The sequence below is a fragment of the Aptenodytes patagonicus genome, chromosome 2 (assembly GCF_965638725.1).
Source record: "Aptenodytes patagonicus chromosome 2, bAptPat1.pri.cur, whole genome shotgun sequence".
Classification (NCBI taxonomy): domain Eukaryota; kingdom Metazoa; phylum Chordata; class Aves; order Sphenisciformes; family Spheniscidae; genus Aptenodytes; species Aptenodytes patagonicus.
This window is the reverse complement of record NC_134950.1, coordinates 25001859-25028506: the sequence shown is the minus strand read 5'-3', so window position 1 is coordinate 25028506 and position 26648 is coordinate 25001859. Positions and strand designations below refer to the sequence as shown.

The following is a 26648-nucleotide window of genomic DNA, read 5'->3' as shown; positions in this document are numbered from 1 at the left end:
TATTTGCAGACCTATGAACTGTTTTATAAAAGGTTGATTTGCAAAAGACTGTTCAGCCATTAGGTTGCCAGGGCCCCTTTTCAAGGTCAAACTTGCCTTATTGTGCTTTTAATAAAAATCTGGAAGTTCTGCCTTGTGGACAGCCAGCTGACAAACACAGATGTTCATCAAGGTATTGAGATAGAAGTGAGCCGATCCTGAGCTCATAAACTGTATTGGATTAAGGAAGTTATTAGCTAATCAATTTTTTTTCAAGTAATCTTTAAAATTCTTGGCAAACCTATAAATTGGTGTGGAATACAAGGCTCAGGAATACAAAACAAAGCACATCCGGAGGACTTTGCTGGCACTGCTATCACACACAGTTCCTTTGGAAAAGCAGAACTGTTCTATATTTATGTGCTTGCAAAAACATCACCATATTTCCCATCATACAGCTCATTCCTATGGAATGTAGCAACATTGTTAAATCCTTCTTGCAAAGTCAAACTCACAGAAATAAAATAAATCAGTGCTTGAACACTAGTTAAAGCAACACACAATGTATAAGGCCATAAGGGAAACATGATCAGTCAAGGGAGGGGGGATTTTGAACGTAGCAGCTGAGCTGGCAAACTTGGATCCCAAACCTAAATAAATATTATATTCCTGGGAGAATACTGAACAGATCTCTCCAAAACATTCATGAGAACAGCTGGGATGTCCTTGTTACAGTATGGACAATCAAGCCTAGATGCTAGGAACCCCACAGAAATACCAGGTGCCCCATAGCAACATCAGGTGCGCTGTCCCAGCTGAGGTAGCTTGCGTAAAGCCCAAACCCTGAAATATGCTTGTCTCTCACTATTGCTGTGTTCAAACAGGGCAGTTTTGATATGCAAAGAAATCTTGGACACAAACAAATGTTGACATGCTTTTACAGTGCAGACCGTGTTTCCCAACAAAACATTGACAACATGATTATTTGTTCTCTGAAGTGATAAAATTAATACCGAAAGGGAAGTTGTCACTTTTAATTGAGCTTGAATTTTTGTGCAATGTCTATGCAGTAAGAAAAAAAAATCTTATATTTGAATGAATAACTCAATAGTTTCATTGGTTTTATTAAAATTGTGTTGTACTCGTAAAGATAATACTAAATACAACCTCAGAGGCAAAAATAGACAATGAAAATAAATTTGAGCAATAAGGACACATAAGGAATGAGTTACAGTTATAAGAGCAGAGGATTTGGGAATGCAGTCTTTTCCACATGCATTGAAGATTCTCTCTCTTTTTGTCACTTCTTCCCAATTTTGAAAGTATCTGCCTCAAAACACTTGCTCAGGAAAGTGGGAGTGTGAAGGTGGGGGGCTGTGTGAGAGTTACAGCTTGCTAAGCATATGGCGACACACATGTCCATATTAGCAAATGCTTACTTACCCAATATATCAGCAGCCCTCATGGTCTTCTTTAGGAATAAAACAGAAATAAATGCACTACCTAGAACAGAAATATAAAGACATTTTTCATATTTGATAGAATATCAAGTGCTATAGCAAAAAGATGCCCTGGGCCGAGTATAAATATATCTCATAACCGTTGTTGTTGCACCATACCATGATATAACCAGCCAGGAGTCCATTCTGACAACCAACCAACCAACCTTCAGTTTTTGTAAGATTTTAAACGTATCCAGCGGGCTCTTATGTGGTTGAAGAGATGCAATACCCTTCCCGTCTCCCACGCAGACACTGCTTAAACTGCTCTGATTCAGTCACACGTGGAAGTGTCAGGAAAGCTGGGCACCGATCAGCCTTACTGTTCCATTCCCCATTTTGCCACCAACTCACTGTATGGACTTGCTCAAGGCAAAGTGCCTCATAAAAGGATAAAATTCTGCTTCTTTAGACTTCAATGTATTAGTATAAGAAAAGTAGCAGCAGTACAACCAAGAGGAAGAAAGCCACTGCAAAAGCATAATACTTAGTATAAACTAAGAGAGTGGTCATGATGTCTGCAAACAAGCAGGTGGAAGAACCAACATATGTACCATACAGGAGTACTGCCCCTGGTCTTCTAGAGTGACTTGTAATGAGGAAGGAGAAAAATGGAAGTGAGCCCTGGAAATGACCTCCTGTTCCCTGGTCGACTCTTTCCCTTGTTCAGCTCTCGCATCTCCCCTCTGCCAGCTCCTAGCCCTGCCTCTGCGGGATGGACAGCAGTGGGTGGGTGAGCAGCAGCAGTGATCAGGCCAGGATTTCTGGTAAGCAGCTCAGCATGGACATGTGCTAGAGAGTGAAGAAGGGGTTTGGACTTAAGATAGATGAGACTGTTGGCCACCTGGGAGAGATGGCTCTATTCCAGCACACAACATTAGAACGTCTACCTCTAAGAAGAAACAACAGAGGCTGAACAGCTCCTATGTAAAAGATGAGGAAAGGCCTTTGGGAGAGATGCATTGGTAATGTTAGATTCATTTAGAAACCTCAAAGAAAGACTGCCCAGGAGCGACAGTGAAGGGACACATTGAACCTAAATCATGGGATGCTGTTACAAGAGCTCTGTTCCTGCCTACAGTGTGAAATTCTTGGTTTATTCTTGAAATAACGGTTCAACCTTTTTGCAACCATCTTTGCCTCATTATCTCTATTGTTCTGATGGAAAATTTAATTTGCAGTTAGCTAGTAGATGTACTCTAGATAAATCTAGGGAGGTTCATACCAAGAGGTAAACAGAGAACTAGAATTCAGCATTACGTCTGTATTATCCAGCCAGTAGAAAATCAGATCTAGCAGAAGTCATAAATTTAAACTGTATCAAGGGTGATGGAGATCTATGCAAATGAGTAAGTGCAATAAGAATCTTCAACTGAAAATGCCTCACTGAAATTAAGCTGCCTGACATGGTTTTCTTTATTCAGTGTTTCAGTGACAACTTTGCTGGAGAAAAAACACTGGTATCCAGGCAACACTGGTAATAGCAGAGCTACCTAGGTTTAGAAAAGAGAGAGGATGAAAACCAGGAAAGAAGCAGCAGCAACCCAAGATAGTGCAGGAATTAATTACTGTTCTGTCTCCCTGCTGTCATAGCCCTCCCAAACTCCACCTCAGCCCACCCACCTAGGCAGTCACTGTCACAGCAAAGACCTGTTGCTTAACGAACTGATGCTTCAGTGATTTTTTTTTTTTTTTTTTTTTTTTTTTTTGAGTAACCCCTTGTCTGGGCTCTCTGTATACAGCAGAGATCTAGTAAATGCAATTTAGGGCTCAATTCCAGTGTTGGCACCCAATTTGGGGTGAGATGAGTTGTGCCCAAAATTCCACTGCCTACTTCTCTGGAAATTACAAATGGCAGCTTGGGGGGATCATAGTCTCTGAGGCTGGCAGTGGGCACAGGGAGGCACTAGAACGCATCCAGATAATGAAACTTGTCACTCAGCCTGTCATCCGCTTTAATAATGCATTCAAATGTGGCAAGCTCTTTCTCCAGAGATAGCTGGTAGTGCACAAGAGATCATGAGCTTAACAGAAAGTATGTATAATTAATGCTCTTTATGATGTGCAATATGTAAAGGAATATAAAAATAGGAGAGGTTTTAAGAACATATATTAGGCCATCTGGGATTGGAGGAAAAACTGAAGTAGGAGGGGAGGTGCAACACCAAGGTGAGGAGAGTGACACCCAGGAGAGACTCTGAACATAAAAGACAACTGTCCCTGTGGATAAGCCACCGATACTTCATATGCATTCAAGTGAAGAAGAAAAGCAAATGGGGTAAATCTAAGTGAAGAAGCAGAGAACAGTTACACAGACCTGATGAGATGCTAGAGGACATGCATGACTGATCAGAAGCCTGGCAAACTCTGGCTGTTACCTTCAGGGCTGAATTTTAAGCAAGTTATGGTAGCACAGCCAAGAGAGCACCTTGTTATTACACGCTGGCTAACACAGTATTTTAATTTACCTTTCATTTTGTTAATTTCCTGGCTTTTGAGCTCCATAAGTTTGACTTTTAAATAGTCTCTTATGTTCTTCAGTTTGCGGGGTGGGTTTGAACCAGGTTAAATCAAAGAAACCAAGGGCAGATTGGCTTGACACAGACAGTGGCTCACTAGAAACGATGGGCCAGAGGAGGGGTATGAAGGGAGCCTGCGAGCCCCAGGAATGCAGGCTGGCGTTTGCTCATTTTGCCTTCTGCTGGCTTTGCAGCTTTCCCTGGCCGGCAAGACAAATGGCAGACACCAAAGTGTACCCCAGGAGCCCAGTGAGAAATGCACAGCCCTCACAGCTGCTCTGCCCCTCTTCCTTATCTCCTTTGGGCTCCAGCTCACAGTCTCAGGTGCATTTAGCTGCTTAAGACATTAACTCCTCCAGAAAAGGCAGTTTAGGACAACATGCTAGGTGGCCAACACATTCCCCCCACCATCTCTTCTCTGCCTGGTGGTCTCCAAGCTGACCCTGCTGTGAGCAGGAGGTTGGGTTAGGGACTTAGAATCATAGAATTATAGAATGGTTTGGGTTGGAAGGGACCTTAAAGATCATGTAATTTCAATCCCCCCCTTGCCATGGGCAGGGACACCTTCCACTAGACCAGGTTGCTCAAAGCCCCATCCAACCTGGCCTTGAACACTTCCAGGGATTGGGCATCCACCACCTCTCTGGGCAACCTGTTCCAGTGCCTCACCACCCTCATAGTGAAGAATTTCTTCCTCATATCTAATCTAAATCTACCTTCTTTCAGTTTAAAGCCATTACCCATTGTCCTATCACTACATGCCCTTGTAAAAAGTCCCTCTCCAGCTTTCTTGTAGGCCCCCTTCAGGTACTGGAAGGCTGCTATAAGGTCTCCCCGGAGCCTTCTCTTTTCTCTTCTTCTCTTCTCTTTTCTCTTCTCTTCTCTTCTCTTCTCTTCTCTTCTCTTCTCTTCTCTTCTCTTCTCTTCTCTTCTCTTCTCTTCTCTTCTCTTCTCTTCTCTTCTCTTCTCTTCTCTTCTCTTCTCCTTCTCTTCTCTTCTCTCTCTCTTCTTCTCTTCTCTTCTCTTCTCTTCTCTTCTCTTCTCTTCTCTTCTCTTCTCTTCTCTTCTCTTCTCTTCTCTTCTCTTCTCTTCTCTTCTCTTCTCTTCTCTTCTCTTCTCTTCTCTTCTCTTCTCTTCTCTTCTCTTCTCTTCTCTTCTCTTCTCTTCTCTTCTCTTCTCTTCTCTTCTCTTCTCTTCTCTTCTCTTCTCTTCTCTTCTCTTCTCTTCTCTTCTCTTCTCTTCTCTTCTCTTCTCTTCTCTTCTCTTCTCTTCTCTTCTCTTCCCTTCCCTTCCCTTCCCTTCCCTTCCCTTCCCTTCCCTTCCCTTCCCTTCCCTTCCCTTCCCTTCCCTTCCTTTCTCCTCTCTTCTCCTCTCTTCTCCTCTCTTCTCCTCTCTTCTCCTCTCTTCTCTTCTCCAGACTGAACAACCCCAACTCTCTCAGCCTCTCTCATAAGAGAGGTGCTTCAGCCCTCTGATTGTCTTCATGGCCCTCCTCTGGACTTGCTCCAACAGGTCCATGTCTTTCTTATGTTGGGGGCCCCAGAGCTGAACGCAGTACTCCAGGCAGGGTCTCATGAGAGCAGAATAGAGGGGCAGAATCATCTCTCTCGACCTGCTGGTCACGCTTCTTTTTATGCAGCCCAAGATACGGTTGGCTTTCTGGGCTGCAAGTGCACATTGCCAGGTCATGTTGAGCTTCTCATCAACCAACACCCCCAAGTCCTTCTCCTCAGAGCTGCTCGCAATGCATTCTCCACCCAGCCTGTATTTGTGCTTGGGATTGCCCCGACCCACGTGCAGAACCTTGCACTTGGCCTTGTTGAACTTCATGTTTGCATGGTCCCACCGCTCCAACCTGTCAAGGTCCCTCTGGATGGCATCCCTTCCCTCCAGTGTGTCGACCGCACCACACAGCTTGGTGTTGTCGGCAAACTTGCTGAGGATGTACTCAATCCCACTGTCCATGTCACTGACAAAGATGTTAAACAGCGCTGGTCCCAATACCGACCCCTGAGGAACGCCACTCATCACTGGTCTCCACTTGGACATCAAGCCGTTGACCGCAACTCTTTGAGTGCGACCATCCAGCCAATTCCTTATCCACTGAGTGGTCCATCCGTCAAATCCATGTCTCTCCAATTTAGAGACAAGGATGTTGTGTGGGACAGTGTCAAGTGCATTGCACAAGTCCAGGTAGATGACGTCAGTTGCTCTTCCCTTATCCACTAATGCTGTAACCCCATCGTAGAAGGCCACCAGATCTGTCAGGCACAATTTGCCCTTAGTGAAGCCTTGTTGGCTGTCACCAATCACCTCTTTATTTTCCATGTACCTTAGCATAGTTTCCAGGAGGATCTGCTCCATGATCTTCCCAGGCACAGAGGTGAGACTGACTGGCCTGTAGTTCCCTGGGTCTTCCTTTTTCCCTTTTTAAAAATGGGGGTTATGTTTCCCCTTTTCCAGTCAGTGGGAACTTCACCGGACTGCCACAACTTCTCAAATACGATGGATAGTGGCTTAGGAACTTCATCCACCAGTTCCTTCAGGACCTGCAGATGGATCTCATCATGTCCCATGGACTTGTGCACCTTCAGGTGCCTTAGATGGTCTCAAACCTGATCTCCTACAGTGGGTGGTGGTTCTTCATTCTCGCAGTCCCTGCCTTTGCCTTCTGTGACTTGGGCGGTGTGGCTTGAGCGCTTGTCAGTGAAGACTGAGGCAAAAAAGTCATTGAGTACTTCACCCTTGTCCATATCCTGGGTAACCAGGTCCCCTGTTTCCTTCTGAAGAGGGCCCACATTTTCCCTAGTCTTCCTTTTATCACCGACGTACCTATAGAAGCTTTTCTTGTTGCCCTTGACATCCCTGGCCAGATTTAATTCTATCAGGGCTTTAGCTTTCCTAACTTGATCCCTGGCTGCTCGGACAATTTCTCTGAATTCCTCCCAGGCTACCTGTCCTTGCTTCCACCCTCTGTAGGCTTCCTTTTTGCATTTGAGTTTGTCCAGGAGCTCCTTGTTCATCCGTGCAGGTCTCCTGGTGTTTTTGCCTGATTTCCTCTTTGTTGGGATGCATCGCTCCTGAGCTTGGAGGAGGTGATCCTTGAATATTACCCAGCTTTCTTGGGCCCCTCTTCCCTCCAGGGCTTTATCCCATGGCACTCTACCAAGCAGATCCCTGAAGAGGCCAAAGTCTGCTCTCCTGAAGTCCAGGGTAGTGAGCCTGTTGTGCGCCCTCCTTGGTGCCCTAAGGATCTTCAATTCCACCATTTCATGGTCACTGCAGCCCAGGCTGCCCTTGAGCTTCACATTCCCCACCAGCCCCTCCTTGTTGGTGAGAACAAGGTCCAGCATAGCACCTCTCCTTGCTGGCTCCTCTATCACTTGGAGAAGGAAGTTATCATTGACGCATTCCAGGAACTTCTCGGATTGCTTATGCCTTGCCATGTTTTCCTTCCAACAGATATCAGGGTGGTTGAAGTCCCCCATGAGGACCAGGGCTTGTGAGCGTGAGGCTGCTCCTATCTGTCTATAGAGGGTCTCATCCGCTCAATCTTCCTGGTCGGGTGGCCTGTAGCAGACCCCCACTATAATGTCACCTGTCCCTGCCCTCCCTTTAATTCTGGCCCGTAAGCTCTCAGTCAGCTCCTCATCCATCCCCAGGCAGAGCTCCATGCACTCCAGCTGGTCATTGACATAGCGGGCGACACCCCCTTCTCATCTCCCCTGCCTGTCCTTCCTAAAGAGCCTGTATCCCTCCACCCCAACACTCCAACCATAGGAGCCATCCCACCACGTCTCCGTGATGCCAATAAGGTCGTAGCCCTGCAGGTGTGCGCACGTCTCTAACTCCTCTTGTTTATTGCCCGTGCTACATGCGTTTGCATAGAGGCATTTAAGTTGGGCTCCTGATGAAGCTGTCTCACTGGCTGGAGTTCCTTTGTGCTGCTCTTCAGGCGCTCTCCTGCTGACCTGTGTTCCTTCTCCAGGCTCTCGGCATCTATTGCTGGCCCTGGCATCAAACTGGTAGGAGTGGGATGGATTGAGGTTCCCCTCCCCCGGCATCTCTAGTTTAAAGCCCTCTTCACCAGCTTGGCAAGCCTACGACCAAAGATGCTCTTCCCCTTCTCTGACAGATGGACCCCATCAGCCCCCAGTAGGTTTCTCAAAGCGAGTCCCATGGTCTAAGTAGCCAAACCCCTGGCTGTGGCACGAGTCCCGTAACCATTTGTTGATTCGCCAGATTCGACTGGCCCTTTCAAACCCCTTCCCTTTGACCAGCAGGATTGATGAAGAAACTGCCTGTGCTCCAGAGGCCCTTACTGCTGCTCCCAGGGCTCTGTAGTCCTTCTTGATAGTCCTCAGACTGCTCCTGGCTGCATCACTGGTGCCCACGTGAAACATCAGCAGCAGATAATAGTCAGTGGACCGAACGAGGCTTGGTAGTCTCGTAGTGACATCCCTGATACGAGCCCCCAGTAAGCAGCACACCTCTCTAGAGAGTACGTCAGGTTGGCAAATGGGTGCCTCCGTACCTTTCAGAAGAGAGTTGCCTACTTCTATCACCTGTCACCTTCTCTTAGTTGTGCTGGTTGTTATACGAGGAGCAGATGGGGCTGCCTTAGCTCCAGCGCCTCTCCTGGTGTGACGGGTCTTTCCTGTTTGGCTTGCAGAGCAGTGAAGCGGTTCTGCAAGGACACCTCAGGCTTCGGGGGAAGTCTCTTCCTCCTGCTGGTTCTTGCCATTGCAACCGTCCATTCTTCTGCATTATTGGTCCCCCTCCCTTCTGTGTGTCCCAGTGGGGGAGTTTTTGGCTGTTTGGCCATGGGCTGTGGGTCCACCACAGACTGTGCTTGGAACCAGCTATCTAACTCCTTCTCCGCCTCCCCGATGTTATGCAGCCTTCTCACCACCTCCTGCAGCTCAGCCACCTGCTACAGGAGGTCCTCAACCTGGGCACACCTTTTGCAGGCAGGTCTGCCACCTGTCCCTGCCCCAGGAGAAAAGTCTAGGCACTTCCCGCAACCTGAGGTCTGCACTGCAACCTCTCCTTTCAGCAGCTCCATGGGTGGAGGCATCGGCCACTGCTGGGGCAGATGGTGCAGACCCCCCAGCCGGAACTGCAGCCTTTGCTCTCAGATGAGTGCCCACCATTCTGCCTTGAGGGTCATGTAGGATGAGTGCCCTTCACCTGTGCAGATGGTCACAGAATGGTGCCCGGTTGCTAGGTTATGTGTACTTCAAGTCTCCCACTCGGCCAGTGGAATGCCCTTCCTTTGAAGAGGTGCCCTTCCACACGAACTGCCATGCAAACTGCCACGCCACGCCCTGGCTGATGCGCCACGCCCTGTTTGCCCATCCTTTTCGCAGTGCTCCTGGTCACTAGCGCTCCCTGGGGCTGCCTACTTCCTGAGGTCCCTTCCAACCTGAAGTATTCTAGGATCCTGCAAACGCTTGGCAGAAGAGTAAGTGGGCATCCAGAGGCCACAGCTAAGCCTACCAGATACATGAGTTAAAGCCCTACTGCGTCCCAAATTCAGCTCCTAAATGCAGCCCTGCTGAAACCCCTGTGCTCAGCTCCCCAAACTCTCTGCTCCTTTCCCACCATCCCTCAGACCACATCTCCCCACCTCTCCTCCTCACTACCAGTGATGTTACACCCTCGCACTTTCCTCCTAGCCTGCTTCCCCTTCACCATGATTTTGCCCCACCACTGCAGCATGAGTCTCACTTCCTACCACCCAGCCCCAATTTTCCCTTTCCCACGCCAGGGTCCTCTTGTTCCCCCTCTGTCACAGAAGCTGTGTGCCTCCTCTGCCTACACCATTATACTGATGTGGGAAATAAATCACTGAACATTATGTTCAACTCTGCGGATGAATAGACCGAGGAACTTGGGCAGTTGCTGTGCTGAAAAGTATTAATGTGTCTTTGCAACTGTTCATTTGTTTGCCTGTTTGTTTGGGTTTTTTTAAAGCTATAGACAGTTATAGAGATTGAGATCTGTGTCAGAGTGAGGAATAGCCTCTTTTTTTTTTAATTGGTCAGCAATAGAATACAACAATACAGAGATGCAGACAAAAAATTGTGTCAAAGTGTAAGCTGGCAACAGCATGGCAACAAACCAAGCAATTTATCATTGTTCTGAAGTCTCATTGGTTTTGAAACACTGGTTTTAGCAATACAACACATGCACAACTCCAAGCGCGAATTGTCAGCCTTTAAGTCATTGAAGCAAATACTGCATCCCTGGTCATCTGAGAAGAATTGTATACTTTTGGGTGGATCAGAACATTCTTAGCTTTTTAACTAGTTATTAAGGTAAAACTTTCAAAACTAGGCACAGATCCTACTCCCACTGAGAGTGGTGGCAGATAGCCTGCTACATCAAGAGAAGGGCAGAAAATCTGGGAGGTGACCTGTTAAGGATTAAACATTACAGAACCCACACATCCTATTGAAATCCTTGAGTTCATTTCATGCCTTGATTGCATCATACTTACATTAATATCCACAAATTGAGAAGTAAATAGGTCCTGTAAAATATCTGTATCTATATGGCAGGGCCTTTCTGAAGGCTCATGAAAATTTTCAATCTGGAAATACTGAGTTAGTATTTCAAATGAAAAATATTATGACTTGGCACCACATCAAAATCATGACAAATAAAAGCTATTGGGTAGAAAATGGGGAAAAAAAGAGTTTGTTCAGGAGCTTAATTGTTATGTTGAAATGACTTCTTCTTCTCATACATCAGCATAAAACAGAAAGACAGACATGAAAGCTGCAGTTAGGATTGTTTCTTGTTCGTTTCTTTAAGAAAGGGGTAATACACAACAGGAGAAGTTAAAGATAGAAAATACATACTGATCTGCAGAGTGTATTTTCTGTATTTTGTCCAATCCAGCCTTAAAAAACTCAAATGAAAGTGTCCATCACTTATTTTTCCTACCCAAAACTACTTCACAGATAAGTATAATTTATGATTAAGTTGTTTTCCTGGTACTGAAGCTATTTATGAATCTCATCTTTTTATTTTTATTGTCAGGTCTTACACTAAATAATTCCTTTCATAACTGTTTATAACTTCAAGTATTAGTATATCCTTCCTTTTCCTCTTTTCAATTCTTAGATGAGCTTTATGTACTATTTTAAATAGATTAGTACTCTCCTCATAAATGCATAGACTGCTTTTACTGCTTCTGTCTTGTCCAATAGTTTTCCAATAAAACCACAAAATTTAATATTTGCCTCAAATGTTCGTTCTGTTAAGCTTAACTGATTCAGTCAGGTAAAGGCATTTAAAACCACCCATTTTGCAGAATACTTTTGTACCCATTCCACTGGTGGTCTGGATGAAGTACCAAAGGAGGAGTACTAGCCATGATTCAAAGACTATGGTTTAATGTTTGCACCTCTCCCAGTTTGTACAACAAGAAAAACATTTCACTTTGAGACCAAGCATTTATGCTGTTTTATGCAACCTAAGGGTCTGCCTCCATCTAATGAAGCAGTTTAAGCTCATTCAGTTGATTTTGCACTAAATCTGTTGAGCAGTGCTCAAGCTGTGAGGATGCTGCCTATCACATTTTAACATGTGACCTTAAAGTATGCTTTATACAGACAGACCCTCAGTCTACCTCCAAGCTGAAGAGATTCAGGACCATCCCAGTACAGAAGCACTTGGAGATGCTTTAATCCATCCCCAAAGTCAAGCTATTGTAGTCTGCCACACAGTCAGGAAGATCTGGAGAGATGATGAGGCAGGCAGTAGATTTGATCACTGCAGCTGAAAAGAGCAGGAGGTTAAGGGGGCAGAGAATGGGGAGCAGGTCTTCCTGGGCAAGTACCAATATTTCCACGGGGGATCTAGAGGCTGCACACTAAGAGGGGGACAAGAAAAAAGGTTGAACTGATGAGGTTGCCGGTCATGAGAGGAATGTGGTTTAACTGAAGGATAGTGTGAAAAAACTATTAAAAAAAGTGCCCAAGCATTTTTATTAAGCACATGTAGAAGGAAAGGAGCTGGTTTGGAGAAAGAAGCTGTGATCACAGCCTTGGAGCAGACTAAAATATCTCTCTCCCATGCAAAGGGCTACTGCAAAGGGGGGACAGAAGGACAGGAAGCACAGATGGCCCCTAATGCCCGTGCACAAAGCACAAGGACAGGCAAGTCCCTGTGCACTCTGCAGGCACTGACAGATAAATCACAGCTGGGTCTGAGTGCCTGTAGCACCATCTCCACGGTGGAGACTGCATATAGACAATTCATGCCTGAGAATCTCCCTGCCCTGAGACTATTAGCTTAAAACCTCCTTCATCTTATCCTGCCTACATCTCAGATATACTACCACAAGGGGAGGGCAGGAGCTCGAGGAAAACCAGTCTGCTGACCTATTGTGGGTCATTTTGGGGTAGACAGGGGAGACAAGCCAGGTATGAGGAGGATGGATGCATTTAGACTTGGTGGGACCTGGGTCTCCTTCAGGGCCAGATCTCTATGTCAGGGAGGTTTAACACAAATCTGGAGAAACTTAAAGAATAGCTGTATGCATAGCCAGAGTTAAACAGAGAGCTAGCTCTGCCCAAGACATCTGGGAACAAATTCATCACAGGTAATTGACTACTCAAACCTTTTCTTAGTTTATGATAGATATTAATGGTGCACTGAATACAAAGGAAGATATTAAAGAATTTAGTCAGTTGGTGAATGACCTCTTGATAGCTGTCCTGCACACTGAACATGTAACATTTCTAACATGATTAAATATTAGTACTGGAAAAGTGGTGGACAAAACATGAAACATTTTTCCCCATCCTTAATGCAAATATCCTAATAAAAAAGCAAGCCAAATATCAGAGGAATTGCTCAAAAGAAAGACCATTAAGGTGAGCTTAATTCTGGAAACTGGATTATAGGACTTACACACTGCAGAGAGAAGGAAGAAACCTGAAAATCGTTTTGTTGCATCTTCTAGAGAAGTACAAACAAAGTGTTTTAAAGAATAGTCTGGTGAATGTTTCCCAGTTAGAGAGTTCTCAAAATCCCAAGTTCTTGGGCCACAAAGATGTTACATTACAGTGAGTGGGAGAAATCCATTTCTACAATAATATCTGAGAATCTTTTTCCTAAAGCACCATCAGGGATATCCATTTTCAAAGCCTAAAGCAATTTCTTGCCCCACAGCTATTTAGAAGGAGCATATAAAAATGCAAAGGGATCTCAACAATGTCAGTCTAAGCAAGTTAAGTGTAAAACAACTCTCTTCAGAATGATGAAAACTGCAGAAGAAACGATCTCTGATACCACTGACCTCTCCTCATCCCACCCCCAAGTTATTTCTGCAGGCAAAAGCAAGACAATGAGCCTAAAATTACCCGAGCTACATGTAAAACATGATTTTTAATTTTTAAGTATAAAAGCTTTTTAATGATCACATCAAAATGTATTACTCCTCCACTTTTAAATTAAAAATTTACCAATTTCTCCTCTTGAAGAAAACAACTGCTGTCTTCTCAAACTGTTATAAACCCTGAACAGATGTAGAGCTTGCATCATTGCAACCACACACAGAAATACTTCCACTGTGTAAGAAGAAAAATACAGTCTTTGTAGCTTAATTCTAAGAAAAAAAAAATTAAAATCTACTGGTGTCATGCCAATTCATGGTCTGTGGTGCTGGATTCTTTCTAAAACCAGCCATCAGAAGCACCCAGCTCAATAGAATGAGACACAAAATTTTCACTACTTAATTGATACCGGGTTAAGTGCAAAATTCAGTTGGATGCAGTTAAATGTGGTAGCAGAGCATAATAGATGTTGGCTCCATCTATTTTAAGACCCAGGATGCTTCCCGTCTCAGAGGTCTGGAGCTATATGATGGGTACAGCCCAAATCCATTCTGGGCAGAAACTCCAGTCTGCCTTATCCTCCTCCAAAACCCTGGTTTCCAAGCAAAGGAAACTTTCCATGCAGACCCAGAGTGACAGAGATCTTCAGAGAATCCCCTAGATGACTGGGCATACTGCAAAGCACATTTCCTCTCAGTGCACCATACTGAGTACCCAATGTCAGGGAGAGTCAGCTCTTACCATGTGGGATGTGTTGACACCAAATTTGGAAAAAAATGCTTACCAGAAGGGTGGACTTAGGGTTCAGATACACATTTGGAGTTTGTAATCAAGTGCTTAATTTCTTCATTTAAAAAATTAACTTATGAAAGACACACATTCAACAATACCTCAAAACTGCTGTCATCTAGACTGTGCAAAGTCCACCCTCCACCACCTAAAAAAGGTCACAACTTAATAAGAAAAATATTTCTTGATCTTTTAAATTGGAAGACCTGCTGCCTAAGCTGCCCTTTGCCCAGTTGTTAGCAGATGATGCACTTGTGTCTTGGTCAGTTTGTCATTGCCCTAAATTATGAACTCTTCTAAAATTAAAAGAATGCTCGCTCTCTCTGGCTTTAATTTCAGAAGACAGGGAAGTGTCTAGCGGTAGGAAGTGTTACTGGGAAGTTATTGTTGTAATTGGCTGCCTACGTAATTTTTACTTTCCCTTCCTTAAGGGAATGTTTGCTAGACTAAATAAAATTTCAGATCTCTCTATTGTTTGGGCTATGAAATGGATACTGTCAGCTGATATATGGGAATGGAATATAAGATATTAAAGTGCTTTCTGGGGTCTTCCAGGATAAGCATTTTGGGTCAGTTAAAAAAAAAAACAGTGGATGAGAATTTTGATAAGATATAACAGTTAGGAAAATGGTTTATTGGTATTTGTTGTAAGTAAGGGGAAATGGAGAATGGAGGAAACAGATGCAACATTTCTTTGCATATTGCAAAGGTAAAGAAGAAGGAATCTGCCCAGATAAAAATCAATGCTAAATGTGACCTCTTCTTTGTAGCAGTTTAATAAGCAATGGAATTTTTTCCCTTCCCACTGCTTTTCACTTCTTTCTAGTTTTCTATATTTGCATTTTATTCAGTTTGGGCAACAAATTAGATTGGTCGATGTCCCTTTATGTTCAGAGACATCTGGAAATGTCTACAGTTGTTAAAGGTATAACTACTGCCACCAAAATCACACTGGGATATGTCATATTAATTTACATTTTCATTTCAGGTAATATCTCATTCCTTTCTTTGAGAAATCTTTCCTACAATGGTGAACTACAGTGGCTTTATATCTCATTCTCCAAAGTTCTGCAATAGTTTAACATTAAAGGTTACGGTAAATTGCCTGCAGTTTCCTTCCTCCGTTCTCTCTTTGCTAAATTGCACCCACATATGATTGGCTGCCTCCTTCCACTACAGCCAGGCAGTCCACCGGGAAGATAATTCATCTTTTCTACCTTCCCATGCAGAATCACTCACTGCAATGTCACTTCCAAGCATGAAACTGGTAGCTAGAGACAGACCATGAAATGTTACCACTTGTCAATAGCAAGCGAATGAGCTCCAGCGTATGCAGAGCGGTTGTGATATCTCAGCCCTGGATGTTTCAGCTGTGGGTATGAAGCAACTCGATTAAGGGATACAGCTGCACACTGTATTCCTGTTTTCACAGCCTCTGTACACTATTGCCTGTCCACTCTGCTTTGCATCAGCACAACATGATAACATATCTTAAAATGTATGTTTCTTTATCAAAGAAACAGATATCTCATGCCTGTCAATACCTTAATTACCAAAAAATTGAAGTAAAGAGTAAGATCATATCAAATGAGTCCTAAGGATAGGATTCCTGCTAAAGTCCAATTAATCTGCACATGAAGGAACAAATTAACAACTTTGACAATGTCCATAAAGAAACTGAACATTTCAGGAAATTTCTAGGCCTTTTTTGTCACACACCGCAGAGAGTCAAGCAAGTTTGTCCATGCAAACATGAATCATGGTAATGGGCAGGGGACAGGCAGCAAAAACCGCTTGGTGTGACGGTAACATAGAAAACACATTGTAGGTACTCAGGATCAGACCACAGCTCTGTGCAGTCAGCAGGATGCCAGCCCCCCACTTCGGGGGCTTGTAGAGCCGGCAGCGCTGGTTCAGCACTGGGTGACCAACTGGCAGGAACTAGCAGAGCACAGAGTGACACAAGAGACAAAACTATGGAAAAAGAAAGATATTAGAAGAGTCTCTGAGTTAAGTAGAGGGTTTGTGTTAAACTGTCAGCTCATGTAATTTTATGAACAATTTCTTTTCAAACCACAACATTAACATTTTCCCCTTGTGTTCCTGCTGCAGTTCCTGTGGTATTATTCCTCTAGTCACAAACAAGCGTTCGGTTAAAGTATGTACCCAAGGAAGAAATGGCAAACCATCTCACCTATGACAGATATACATCCCAGTGGAGTGACCAGGGCAATGGGGGCAAATCCGTAGGCTGCAAAATTGCCCAGCTCTCCAAGCCCCAGGAGGGTAATTCCACACCACCATAGCTTGCTCGTGTAGTAGGGCTTCATCTCTGTTCGGCAAGCCAGTCGGAGATGAGCGAATTTCTAGAAAGTTAATTATTAGGAACAGGCATGAAAATAATGACTTCCATTGTGTTCTTATGTCTGACAAAAGTAGAATAATTAAGGGGGCTGTCAACTTCAAATTCCAGGTGCGTCAAGGTTTTCTTTTTAAACATGACTTTCAGCTTGTTGTTGCAGACACACTGCTTTGTGTTAGCTCAGTGCTGCTTCGGATGTGTGCTTTCTTAGCCGTGGTGGAAATGACTGAAAAATTAGACCTCTGAATAAATCTGAAAAATATTAAGTGAATACTAGCTAGTGCTTACTTGCTACCGCTGCACACCTCTGTTCTTCTCTCAAAGCAAAGCTCAGCAGTTGTGCTGTGAATCTGAAAACACTCAAAGGCAGGACTTGGGGCAGAATCAGAACTGTGGCAACAAACTGGGAGATGGGGACCAGACAACATGGTGTTCCTGCTCCATGATACATATCCTCGCCAGAAATACAATTTCAAAATGAAAAAGGCAGCACTTAATCACATCTGCTGTAGGGAGGACTCTAAATTAATTAGGTAGAATTTAGAATTTGGCTACAATCTCCTGTTTGACCTTAGAAGATCATCTCAGGTAAAGCTTTATTTTCAGAAGGAAAACCAGCCAAACCTGTATCAACAGGTATAATATATACTCGTTATACTTCGTCCAGGAAGTATGGGCCAAACAGTAACACCTGTGATACACCATAGTCTCAGTCATTCCTCTTGTTGAGAGGATACAGCACATCATTGCAGCTTCATGCTGTGGAACATGTTGAGGGGATGAAATCCTAGGCGGAAGTTTAGCCCTCCAAGGAGAAAGGGAACATAAGGAAATCAAACTTCTCTGAGCCACAGACCAGCAATTCACAGTAACATCCAGGATTTTGCATGTTTCATTTTTATAAACAAACAAACAAACAAACAAAGCCCAAAAGATAAATGGATATTAAATAATATTGTGAAATCAAGAATCCAAGTTTCTGCTGAAAACCAAATAGGACAAGTTCTTAACTGTATCCTGAGCTCTGGTTTCTCCCCAGATTCTTGTAGGAATAACTCTTGAGGGCACAGTGTGATTGAAAAGATGTGTGATGAACACAGGAGGGTGAGCTCAGTGGCTCCCCTACAGCCTTCTTTCTCCAGACTTCTGCCTTCTTTGCATAGCAATGTGTGTGGATGGTATTTAGGTGGAGGTTGTTTATAATCCAGCTGAAATACATTGCAAATGGTGGGCTGTTCTTTAGCTGACAACCAGCTAGAGGGAAGAGAGGGAGAATAACTGACTGCATGGTGGGAAAGGGAGAGAGAACAATAAAATTTGGCCTGCCCATTTAATATGAGTGTGAAAATAAATGTTGAGATCTAGTGAAAGTCATTATTCATCTTTAGAAGATGTTGTTAGTAAATGGAGAAAAACCTATTTTAGAGGATAAATAAAAATTTCAGTTGAAACTGTCAAGTGGCAATGCAGAGCTATTGGGTTTTCCTAAACAGCATTTAAAAAGCTGGAAGATAGTTCAAATCCAGTAAATGCTGTTAATGATTACAAGTCAATAGACATCTGTCTGCATGCCTCAGTACATCCCCTGGCAAAGCATCCACTTTGACAGTCAGTGCCCTCAGCAGACAAAAGATATGAAGTCTGAACAACCTTATTATTATGGGCTAGACTGAATTTCCACTTCACCAACAAGAGTTTTTCCATTGAAACAGAGCCTGTCCTAGTACTGTCACTGTCAGCAGGTTGGAACTCATATTGAAGAGGCAGCAGTCATCTCAACCTGCCTGCCATCTCTGGCTAAACAGATTTCTTTCTATGGGATTCTCCAACTAGAGATACTTAAAATAGAAGGGAATCATTGAAGAACCTTCCAGCATTAATAAAATGGGTTATTATGAATAGAAGATTTCATATTCCACAGCTTTGTTTCATCCTTTACAGAAAAAGCAAGAAGTAGCTTTATATGAGACATATACAACTCATAAAATGCAAGCTAGCAAAAACACTTTTTCTGGACCACTTACACAACAATGTCTTTTGCGCTTTAAAAGCTTTTGTTAGAAGACCTAAAAATACTGTGAAGTCTACAAGATACAGATTATAATGAATTATTTAACTTTCTACTGAGTATGTATTCTGATTACTAATACAGAAAAGATTTTATAAGTAAGTCTCATCCTACAACCCTTTGCCATAGTTGTAAGGTCAACACCTCCCATTGCTTTTATGATTTAAAATAATATTTACTCAGATTATTTCATCCTAATGGCAGAAGGAAAACTAAATTAGTCAAAGTTGTTTTGGAGCCCAATATTGCAAAAAACTTTATGTCTCTATGCATTTAATTACATTGATCGCTCCATTAAGCAGCCCCTAAGACCTTGTGTTCAATTCCATTTTAGATTTGGAGACGCTGAGACAGGCTCACATGACATCCAGTAGGACCACAAGCGGGTCATAGCTGGTATTTCCTTATGGCACATTACAAGGAGGAGTTATGAATTTTTATTCTGTTCCCATATGGGAATCACAGCACAGAACAGGTTGAGAGCTATCATACTGCCAACAACTACAGCAGGACACTAGTTAAAGAGAGGGAATGTTTATTAAATGCAACAAAATTTGTATTTTGAACTTCACCATAAAAACAAATTGCAACATAAATTACTTGCTAAATATAAACAACTTAGAATAAAGAGAAATAATTTTATACCTGTATATTCAAAGAGACACTAATCAGAAAATTTGAAGCAGCAGCAAGTAAAACTCCCAAGAGCTGAGTCTGCAAGATCACAAAACAAAGAAATACAAAAATACTTATTAGTTTAAGAAGAACGATGTAACAGTGGTTTTCTTACAGCACATTGTAACCCAATCAAAAACAAATTATTGCACTTTTCAGTCACTGAGTTCATGCTGCACTGAGTAAACTGATTAAAAAAATGCGTCTGCACAGTTGACTAAGGCTTAAGTAGTAAACAGCTGGGAACAGAAAGGGCATCGCAGTGCAGGAGGTGGTTTTGCTGTCAGTAGAACACCTTCTTAAATCTCATGAAAGAGAAAAGACTAGACAGGTCTCAGTTGAACGCTACACACATGTATTCTTCTTTTCAAAAAAAAAAGGTCCTGTTTTATTATATAATCCAGAAGGAAAATCAACAGCAATTGAACCGTTCATATTGGAACATAATTATCTTACGTGTTAGCATATCCACTGTTTGACAGGGCAGCCAGGAACATAGGTCTCTCGACAGTTTCTTTAATGTATTGTGTTATTTCATCAAATTCTTTTCTAATCAGCCTGTCTAATTTTCAGTAGATTTGCAAACTTTCTATGAAGCTGAGAAACTAAAAACATTCAAGCAGGATTCATTATTTTGGAAAGCAGCCATTTAAAGATGCCATTTCAGCAAGCTCAAATAACAGGTACACGGTAGAGGTCCCTGTCTATTTCAAAATGTTGTAACACTTTGGACGTTGTCATAAGTGTATTCAAGATCCATTCAAGGTCACTGGTATAGTGCTGTGAGGAGTCCCATTAGCTCGTAGAGAAGACAAACGTACTATCAGTGAGTTTTCATAAACAAGGTCATGGTAACATAACCCAGCATAACTATTGTTTGCAAGCTGTAAAGCAGCATCCAACTCAGCGCTCACAGCTTCAGCTTTTATGACTCTTCTCCAAGAAGGTCACTGGGCACCTATGAACAGGCAGTGCCTACCAGCCACAGAGACTGTTGTCCCTCAACATTTATAAAGAGGCAATATGTGGTCCAGCAAGCCCCTGGAGATGACAATAGAGGGGGATTATCATTGCGGCTAGATAATTCCCGGACTAGGAAAGAGCATTCCCAAAAGTGTGAAAAAACAACAGCCTTATTACAAATGGATGATAATACTCTTATTTAAGAGACACAGCTGAATCCAACTGTCTCCAGCCCATGCATTTCTGTAGTGGCTTAGACTCAGAAGGAGATGCAGACAACAGAATCGCTCTGGGTGAAAAGCTTGGCCGACTGCCAGGTGTCACCAAGACATGACTGACGAGTACAAGGGGATGCAGAGAGGGGAATGCAGGAGGTGAGAGGGCTCCCTTTGCTCACACATCCTCTGTGCTAAGTAATACAGCACCAGTGCCACAATCTGTGTGCAAGAAGCATCCAACGAGAAGCATTACTCAAGAGTTTTGCCCATAGCCTCTGGTGCCTGGCCACTGGAGGTCCTTCCCATCTTGCATCCTCTCCCCCCCATCCCAGTATTCCCCAGCGGATGCTCCAGCAGCACGTCCTGGGCTCTCACACACGGTGTATTTTCCATGCTGTGGGGACACCTTCACTGGGAGTAGTGGGGAGTGTGTGACAAGATGTGTCAGCACACCTCAGCACAGATGTCTCTGCTGAGATTAGGCACTAACTATTACATGGACACAAGCAGCCTTGCAGCCTCCTTACACACTGGGGAAATGCTGTCAAATGGCCCCCATCCAGGGCTCTGCAGGAGCAGAGGGGGTGGGTTTTCCTTCCTAAGGCTTTGATGCTGGTGGTACTACATCTTGCACAAAGTTTGAGCACTTCACAGGTGGATTATTGCACTCCCCTCATCATCCCGCACACACAGCAGCTTCAATAAAACAGCAGTTAAATCAAAATTGTTTTCTTGCTCCCAAAGACTTGTTCTTTTTAAATGACAACATGCTCCCTTGTGAGGGGGTGAAGAAGTGGCCTTGTCAGCCTTGTCATGAAGGTTTAAGAAAAAGGAGACAGCAGGGAATAGAAAATAGAAACTGCCACCTCATTTACCCCATCATTTTATTGCTTTCACATCAGTAATTGTAATACATCCACACTACCCTCAGCAGAGAACCCAGTCTCTCTGCAGCTCTTTCCACTTCAGCAGCCAATCCTGCCCTTATGGCTGCATCTCTGGATAACCCCTTGCAGCTCCTTACTCCCAGCTTTCAGCCAGGGGTCAAGACGCTGTGCAGGACTCAGGACTCAGGTGCAACCAGCACCCCATGGAGGAAACATGGGTGGTCTCAAGCCAGCCCAAAGGAGGGTCTCCATTCAGCTCTTGAGTAAAACTTGCATGCAGCTGGTGGGCAGAGGATAAGGCTATGTGTTCCATCTGTCATCCAAAAAAATGTGCAAAATCACATCCACATAGAGGTACTGATGATGGCCTGAGTACCTGCCTCCAGAGACTGTGAATCGAATGCCCCTTTCATGGCTTTACACACTGCACAGATAGGGACTCCAGCAGGAAGTCTTCCAATGTCCTGCATCACTGGTGTCCTCTCCAGGATTGACTGCTTTTGTACTGTGGTGGTTGCTTCCTCAGGTACCTGTGAGCTTGGCTCAGATATCCTTGTGGGATGCACAAGGTTTCTAACCTGATGACCACACCATGGCTGAACAGGAACCATCTCCCAGAAGTCATTGCTTTTCTTACAGGTTCCAGAAACTGCCAGGAACGGAAAGCAGCTCAAAAACTTGGGTCTTCTCAGTCTTCTCCTCATTTTCTGGGAAATACTGAGGCATGTGTGACTGATGTCTCAGTACTTCACTGTGAAATACCAAGATCAGTATTTCCCTCAGCATTGCCACTGACATGTCCCAGGACCAGTAGCGTCAGGGGCTCCCCATGGCAGCAAGGAAGGACCTGGTAGCCTGGGCCTGTTCCCACCTAGCCAGGAGCAGGGCAGCTGGGGGCACCAGGGCAGCCCCAGCCCCAGTCATTGGGCATCTCCCTGGAGATGGGGACAGGATAAGGCTGGGCCGGTACATGGGCCCATGAGTGGGCCCGGCTCAGCGGGGCCCGTGGCTGGGCAGGGCAAGGCTGTGGGGAGCTGGAGATGGGTCCAGCTGCAGTGTTGCTGGGGCAGGGACTGACAGCCCCAGGGGGTTGAAATGGGGTCCTGAGCCGTGGGTAGAGTGGGGGAGCCCCAGGGGGTGGGCAGGGACGGGCAGGGCTGTGGGTGCTCTCAGGGCCTTGGCAAACACAGGCAAAGCTGTTGAGGTGACACTCCCTTGTGTCTAACTTGGGCAACTTCATGTGTCTGGACATAAGCTACAGGAAAAACAGTGCATGTTTTTCGTAGTGGCAGTCTGGGCTCAAAACTTATCCTCATTGCTCAGGTCATTTTATCATAATGACCACATGTTTCACCTGAGCATGGCTGTTGGCATATATACTGCGCTGCCTGCTCTAGACTGACGTGTTAATGAGCTCTGGTTAATATGGTGATAGCCCCATCCTTCCAAACCCAGACCCCTAAAGATTAAAAGCAGCATATGATGCCCTAAGGAGGTCAAATATCACATGGATCCATTCAGGGAGATGAGATGAAAGTACGGTAACGCCATGCAGCTATAGCATGGCAAAACGGTCTTGTACAGCTTCATACTCAGATATGCCAATATTAAAGAAAACAACAGGGAACAAAAATGCAATAAAGGGGGAAATTGGATTGCAAACTTCACAAATCAGAGCGCATCTTAAATCAGCACGCATTTTCTAATGCACAAGAGCTATCATACACAGCAGCGCTCAAAGAAGGAGAGAAAAAATAGGATACCATATCTCAGGCTAGTAAAACCATGCATGAATGAAAGATGACCTGCAACAGAAGATAGATCACCCTATCAAACTAAAATGATTGCTGTATTGCCCTGAAGGCCACCAGAACCCTTCTGTTCCCATCTTCTTATGTAAAAGGCTTCATTATTTGTGCTGTGTCTGCCATTCAGCATCCTTTAGAGGCTGAAGGACTGGTGAAACAGCCAGTTTTATAAGTAATAAACATGATATTCTCTGAACACAGAGTTTCCAGTTGTGATATCCAGTTGTGATATCATCCACAGCACTGCAGGGCTTCCCACACACAAGTCTTGAGACAAACCTCCATGAGGGAATTCAGTTGCAGACACAACTTCAGAGCCATGGTGCTACTTCAGTCAGCTAAGGACTTCTACAGGAAAAAGCCTTAAATATTCAAAACTGCTGGCATAAAATGCAAGTCCCTTCATCACCAAAACATCTGTCTGAACATACAGGCCACTTTGTCGGACCCCAGATTTCAAACTGTTGACGCATTCTTCCAGTGCTTCCAAATGCATGAGGCTTGTCACAGAAACATCCTGCCCTTAAGTTTTCCAGAAAGTAAAAAAACACCACAGAAATTTGATTTACTTCACCTTAATATGGTTTGGAACAAGCCATGAAAGTCACTTGCTGGCTTTGCAGTCCTTTCTAGGCAGTCCCTGAGCACACAGACTGTGGACTGAGGCTGTGGATCTGCCGACATTTTCCTTGGTGGCAGAGCTGGCTTGAGGAATGACTTCCCCTAGCCCCTCATTCCCTCACTGCCTCGTTTGCATTAAAACAACTATTTGTGAGGCTGGCAAGACACTGTTCCAGGTTTGAAATAACCCTCCCAAAATATACCCCATTAGCATTATGTTCTTAATAAGTCACCTGCCAATGTCTAACACTGAAGACAGATTAAAATTCACAAGCCACAGCAAGGGTTTTGAAATGGTGACCCTACACAGTTTGCCAGTGGTGACAGTGGCCAAGGGGATGTGACTGTACAGGGGGCTGCTGGGGGGGAAGAGTTTGAGAAGTGGCAAATTTATCTCAAGCAAGGCACCCTCAGCAGTTGCCTGGCATCTCCCATCCCAGCTGCGTGAGGCTCTTGCACAAGCACAGGCATGGGGAAGGGAGGTTTGAAGGATCAGTCAGGAGGAGTCCATTTGCCAAGTGGAGTGGCAACTTATTGCTATTCAAAATAAATGAACGGCAGTACGGCGTATTGCTGCATACAGTCCTACTTCGAACACTCATGCAGGACCTGATGCTTATTTACCCTAACACTTTTTCACATTATTCTGGCAGTGTTTTAAAAGGCATTTTACATGCAAGGTCTCTTTTTATTGTCCAAGTAAAGTAAGGGGTTTACGGCAAATGAAAGCCAGGCTGAAATCTAAATCTTTGGCACTAATTCTAATAAATTTATCCCTTGCAGACTAAAATCTGCATTGGAGACTCAGTTATACAGCGAGATACAATTTATCCATATTACATGTATGTTTTCCTAATGCACATTGAACTGCAGTTGCCAGGCCTGTGAAATGAAAACTTAGAAAGATTAACTTAATTTGCATTGAGTAAAAGGTATGTGGCCATTATTTATGGAAACTTGCTATGTCTATAAATTGAACTGATGAGCAGGAAAAAAACACTTCAAATGTATGCTGTCAGCTCACTTATCAAGGCTAGTTAAACCATTCCTCCTATTTTTCTTTATTTCTCCATTTATTTGTGATCTAAAGGTGTTCCCAACAAATGTAATGACATATACCGCTTCAAAAACTACACATCATTTCCAGTAATTAAGATTTTGCCAGATCTCAATGGATCTTATAAAAAAAGGGGGAAAAATGCCTCCTAAACTTCCAATTCTGAGTTAACTCTGAAGCAAGGGCAATTCAGAGTCCTTAACAAAAACCATATTTTTCAAAGAGCCACCATGTGGAATTAGGAGAGGCTTATCATTTAGCTATTATTATTCACAAAGTTCTGGCTGTACTCAGTGCTTACAGATGTATAAAGAAAACAACATCCTTGTTTCAATGGTTTCCATAGTGCAATTCATACACTCATATATGGGTTCAGGCCCATATGAAGTACTGAAGGAGACCTGAAATAAGAGTAAAAGGGCAATTACCAGTGTTGGAACATGTAATGAAAATACATTTGATTCGTTCATTGTGACATAAAAGAAAAAGAACATTGTTCAATATACAAGAAGGAGAGAATTAAAACATTTGGCACCATTTTTGTAAGGAACAGAAGGAGAGAGGAGACCTTGGTAACTAAGTCAGGAGGAATTTCAGTGGAGACAAGACAGTTTGTAGGTTTTACACAGGTCACCAGGCTGGATTCCAGACCACAGCAGATAAAGTTCCTATCTCATGAATATTACAGTACCATTGCCTTTACTAGGTTTTACCTTTCATTACCTCACAAATTTAAAATACATCTTTTTCCAGAAAAGAGGCAAACTGTAAAGGCTGGAAGGAGAGCCTGGTAGGTTATCAAAAGGTGTGGGAACATGAGAGGATAAAGCAACTATAGAAGTGGGACCCTTCTATTCATCTCCATACTTTAAATCATTTTCATGAGATCTTATTTATATTCATCAGTCTGATTAATTAATGTCTATAATGGATAACAAACTGAGATGAAGAATATGAATTGTGAAATATACTAAAGTAACTTTCAATATGCTCACTAGGATTATATACAAACATATCCATCCACTATAATGTTAACAAGCATTATGAGTAGTAATTTTTTTTCCTTTTTGAAGAGTTACAACCAAACCTCCCAACTCCTAAATTTCACCATCTTATTCTCAGGAAACAAATCTCAAAATTAGAAATAAATGGGAGAATGAGGAAGGGGAAGAATGGATTTTTACACTGTTCCTCAGGTGAATAGCCTAGGATACTTTGCTGCATAACCAAAGACCATTTCATGTTTTTAATACTGCCTGTTAGATTGCAAATAAAAACCTCTCCAATGACTGTATAACAGAGGTTCTAAAAATTTCAATCATAGTTGATAACATCTTAATAGAAAGATTTTCTCAAGGACCATCACATAACACCTCCAAGGCAACTACAGAAATTACATACCAGGAAAAGCAAGAATAGGATTATAAACTTTTGCCAGTCTCCAGGTCCCCCAGGAGAAACAAGGAGGCAATCCAGCATTGCCTGACCAGCTTCTACCACAGAACAGCCAGTTGGCTGCGGATACTCCTCTATTGCTGCCCAGGAGCAGGCTTTCTGGATATTCCTGTTTGACCTGGTGTACAAGGTAAGGTTCAAGCCAGAGCACTCAAAACCTAGGTATATTAATTCCCAGAAGCTACAGCCTGGCTCACATTGAGAGGCTGCGCTGCTCCTCTCCCTGCTTCATGTGACTCCCTGGACCCCTAAATCGAGAGCCGAGGAGGGGACACAGGGCTCATGGGGAGCTGGAGTGTACCAGTTCATGCCCTGCGAGATGGAGCTAGCTCTGCCTGTACTCAGAAAGACAGGCAAGCTCAAAAGGCAGCTATCTGAACAACTGGGTGAATAGCGCT

At 43.6% G+C, this 26648-nt stretch overlaps 1 protein-coding gene across 1 annotated transcript in view; it reads right to left on the bottom strand.

Annotated features, from left to right (window-relative positions):
• Window positions 1–26648, bottom strand: part of NIPAL2 (NIPA like domain containing 2) — a 57153-nt gene that overhangs the window by 19447 nt on the left and 11058 nt on the right. Inside the window, exons 2-4 of the mRNA XM_076329356.1 lie at window positions 19212–19280; window positions 16331–16502; window positions 1423–1482 (exon numbers count right to left, since the gene is read on the bottom strand). Coding sequence (XP_076185471.1) covers window positions 1423–1482; window positions 16331–16502; window positions 19212–19280 — 301 coding nt within the window. The remainder of the gene's footprint in view (window positions 1–1422; window positions 1483–16330; window positions 16503–19211; window positions 19281–26648) is intronic.